The sequence below is a fragment of the Panicum virgatum genome, chromosome 1N, assembly GCF_016808335.1.
Source record: "Panicum virgatum strain AP13 chromosome 1N, P.virgatum_v5, whole genome shotgun sequence".
Classification (NCBI taxonomy): Eukaryota; Viridiplantae; Streptophyta; class Magnoliopsida; order Poales; family Poaceae; genus Panicum; species Panicum virgatum.
The window spans coordinates 26,811,982-26,816,242 of record NC_053145.1 but is presented as its reverse complement, the minus strand read 5'-3'; the positions used below and the strand labels follow the sequence as shown (position 1 = coordinate 26,816,242).

General features: G+C 44.8%; 1 protein-coding gene across 1 annotated transcript; it reads right to left on the bottom strand.

Annotated features, from left to right (window-relative positions):
• Nucleotides 1-516: 516 nt before the first annotated feature.
• Nucleotides 517-1,081, bottom strand: LOC120654024 (defensin-like protein CAL1). Its single transcript, XM_039931638.1, has 2 exons — nucleotides 985-1,081; nucleotides 517-864 (listed from the first exon to the last, which is right to left on the bottom strand). Exons 1-2 carry the CDS (start codon nucleotides 1,052-1,054, stop codon nucleotides 683-685), a joined length of 252 nt encoding a protein of 83 aa, XP_039787572.1. The 5' UTR covers nucleotides 1,055-1,081; the 3' UTR covers nucleotides 517-682.
• Nucleotides 1,082-4,261: the final 3,180 nt, after the last annotated feature.

The following is a 4,261-nucleotide window of genomic DNA, read 5'->3' as shown; positions in this document are numbered from 1 at the left end:
CAACAAATGCCATGTCGTTTTCTCTAAGAAAAAACATATACCTCTCATATACTACTATTACCTGAAGTTTCGTCAGAAAAAAAAGTGATCTGAACATTCATTAAAAAAAAGGTGATCCAATAGGGTGGATCCCTTCCTACTAGGCGAAGCATAGTACCCGCGCCTGCATGCTTTCCGAATAGACTCTATGGGGAACATGTAGCTTATTGTAATGCTGCTAAATGCAATAAATTTTTTCTTTGTTTGTTCAATATCGAGGAAATTGACAGTTGTATGGGAAAAGAATCAACCGATTTTCAGTTTCAGAAATTTGCACTACTGCTTTAATCTCAACATTCAATTGGCTATGGAAAAAAAGCTGAAATTCTAAAGAAAATCCTCTGCTTACAGACTACAGTCAAAGTAGGGAATAATTTTTTGCACGCTATTGCAAATTTGCATGATCCTGAATGTGACATTATCAGCGACATAGGTGAACCCTTGTGCATTGATACATAACGCCGATGGCAAATAAGGGATTATATATTGTAAATTTCTTCATGGACAAAGAAGGAAAGTGTCCCAGCCAGCACGGACGAACACCCCGGATATCCTGCTGGCCGGGCCTCACGGACGAGAACAAATAACGTAATCGACATGGCTGCTTGCCGTTCCGGCGGCAGAGATGGGCGGCGTGCGTGCACTAGCAGACCACCTTGCAGAAGCACTTCCTGGTGGCGCCGTGCATCTTGCACTCGCCGCTGGGGAAGTTCTCAGACTTGCACACGCTGGCGCAGTTCTCGCTGCTGAAGCACATGCCCTTGAACGTGTGGCTCTGCGACAGGCAGTGCGTCTCATCTGCGACCACCCTCGCAGTCACCGTCTCTGCACGCAGTTCAAATTAAAGATCTGATATGGTAAGGTATATATGTAATAAAATGACTGACGAATAAATATAGTACATTGATCGTGAACACCAAGAACTGTTTAATGGATGGTCACCACCTGTGGCGGCGACGACGAGGAGGACGACGACGAAGAGGACGGGTGCGGCCATGCGGCGAGACAGCGCCATCTCCTTTACCCAAAACTGAACGATCGACAGACACTGCAAGCTTGATGTGGAAGATGGACTTAATTTGTGGGAACCGGGGAGCGATGGGTCTATAAAAAGGGCTGAGATTAGCCAGCAGTGTTTAATTTTGGAAGGGATAAATATAACAGCGGGGTTACGGACAGTCACAGAATGCACGGCTGCTGCTGCTGATCAGGGATGGCCGTTCAATTATTATTGGCTCCTCCAGACACGGCTGCTGGGTTTTCAACTGTGGCCATTCAATTAATTATTGAACGACGGTGGAGCTATGAATGCTAGCTTGCTTGGGCAAGTATACGTCAACAGCTGCACGCGAAGTGTTCAAATAAATTTGTTAAATTTTGAGAAGATGGGGGAAAAGATGAATGAGTTTATGTCACTGCACAAACATGCATACCGTTGTTACATTGTATACAATAATGTAGCCAGTAAGCCACATGCATACCATTGCATGCTTTTGGCCGCAAACACAGCTAGAGAATTGATCTCTAGTACCGATCAGGAACCCCTCCTTAGTACTGGGCGTCTGCTAATTGACCTCTAGTACCATTCAGGAACTCCTCTTTAGTATCGGGCACCGGACCGATACCGGTTGTTCGATACTAAATGAGATGTCATTTAGTACCGGTCAAAATGCCCGACACTAAATGACTTTGCATCCAAAAAATAAAGAAAAAATTGGGGAAACATACGGGAGGCCCCGAACACACGTACTTTTGCAAGTCATGCGTAATATGCACATGCGCGGTTCGCACGAACCTTACTTACCATCTCACCAACATAGCACATGGGATGGAGGTAGATATGCTTTCCTTTTGAAGTAACCCGTGGAGGACCATTTAGTACAGGATCAAGACATGAATCCGTACTAAATGGTCGCGCCATTTTAGTATCAGGACAAAACACCAATTGGTACTAACAAAGTAACATTTAGTACCGGTTGGTGGGCTCTAAGGACCGGAAATTTCTCCACGAAGTATGGGGGTCTCTACGTCCCATGCAGAAAGCCGTTGTTGCTGCTCCACACCAAGCCAGAGGGTCGAAGACTTGCCGGCGACAAAGCTCCAAGCAGCCGGCACACCAAGTACAAGTTTTGTTTACTCTAGAAACAGTGCACATGACAGCCACTACTGCTGACGTTGATGCGCCGACAGTTGCACCGACAGTGTATCGGTTTAACTGGTCCTGAGGGCTTGTTCTCCTGCACCTTGACATGCTCTCTGGACAACATCAGTAATAAAGCACCGACGTCCCTTGTCTATAGCGTCGGTTTAACTGGTCGCTTAGGTTTTTGCTGCTTATTCTTTTAAGTGTTGCACCGACGCCTCTAACTGACCCGACGGTTTAACCGGTGCAAAATGACTTCTTGTTCACTTGGCTTATCAAGGCACAACCCAATACACTGACGCACTATATTCTCATGTTGTCGGTTTAACCAACGCTACTGGGCTTCTCTCCACTTGATCTCCAAATGCACAACCAATGCACCAACCCGTTCATTTTCTATACCGTCGGTTTAACTGACGCCCTATCTTCTGCTGACAATTCGACATTTCTTGTTTTGCTAGGGCTTTGTACTTCATCCTTGGAACCTAAGATCATTCACTTGACACACTTGTTAGTTCCATGATCATATTGTCAGACAATCACCAAAATCACAAAATTGTAGCCTAGTGGGCTATGTTCTTCCTGTGTATATCTGACATGTGCAGAGAGAAATTGGGGGGGTGGGGGGGGGAGATAGAGAGAGAGGAGGGGGATGTGTTTTGCTTCGTGTGTGTACCTGTGTGTGTGAGAGAGAGGGGAGATTTTGAGAGCTGTGTGCTTAACTGCTTATGTGTGTGTGTGAGAGAGAGAGATGCATTTGGTATTGATGTAGTTATTTTCATCTAGATTATATTATTTATTTAGCTTTTAAAATGATTTCCTGCTTAGTCATACCAACATGATATGTAATTTGATTCATGAAAAAGGATTTCATATTACCGAAATAAAAATACTAGATTTGAATTATATTCCATTAGACTTATTTCCGGTTGGAAATTAAATTGGAATTTGAGTATCAGGAATAGATCCCTAAGTACCTGCAAAGAAGGAAGAAGACATACTCCTACTAGGATTACTATGTAATCCTATTAGGACTCCTACTTTATATCGGACTCGTAATTCTGCCCCTGAAGTATATAAAGTAAGGTAGGGGTACATAGATCTGCAGAACAACCTCAAGCTTAAACGAGGGCAAAATGGCAACTTCATACAATACAAATCACCAAATATGGCGTTGGGTATTACACTAATCAGCGGTGCGAATCTGTCAAAATTTTAAGTTGTGTGCACCATTAAGTTTCTAATATTGGCGACACCCTGCCTACAAAACCTTAGGGTATTCTTCAGTAGCTTGGCGGATAAAACACCGGCACCGAGGGCTGTTGACGGTCGTTAAGTGCGAAACATGACCGTCAACTATACTCATTAAAGAAGGAAAACTATACCTCTTACTCGTATATTTGTATCACTAACCTAGCTTCACAGTTGTTTTTGAGAATTTATGTTTTCAGGAGCACAAGTCCGGAATAAGATGAAAACACGATGAATATGTAGACAGAAGACACAAACGATCGTGTCCTGCGTAACATGAGCAAAGGAGGCCCACAAACAAGACCAAACCGACAAACCAAGCCCCGGCACCGACCATCTGACATCAGGACCCACCAGGCAGTGTACCAGAGAAGTTCGGTGGCAAATGGCGCCAAGGGGGGGGGGGTCGGCGGACCCCACCTGGTAGCCACTTAGGCTGAGTTTTGGCGGGAAGCTTGATCCTATCCTCTAGAGGTCGGTTAGGCATGTTTCCATGTATAGATTTGGCGGGAACCGACCTCAAGCACTATATAAGGGGCCTCCCACCACTCTCTCATACACACACCAGTTGAAGGCCTCTCTCTCTACACTCTCTTGTGACTTGTACTCCTTAGGGTAGTGGAGCTAGGCTCGTACTTCATCTCCTTAGCGAATCCAGTCGTCCTCGGGGTCGGCGAGCAATCCTCGGCCTCTGGTATGGCTTTGTATTCCGACTTTCATTATATTATTCATATCGAGTTCGTTCTTGGTTATCTTGCTATGTTCTTAGCATGCCTAGCCTTGATCTGTGCTTCATCAAGTTATTCTAGTTGCATGTTTAGACCAGAT

Coding starts and splice junctions, on each gene's coding strand:
- LOC120654024 (XM_039931638.1), bottom strand. CDS start 1,054: ATGGCGCTGTCTCGCCGCATGGCCGCACCCGTCCTCTTCGTCGTCGTC. Junction 865..984: donor CCTCGTCGTCGCCGCCACAG/GTGGTGACCATC, acceptor AACTGCGTGCAG/AGACGGTGACTGCGAGGGTG.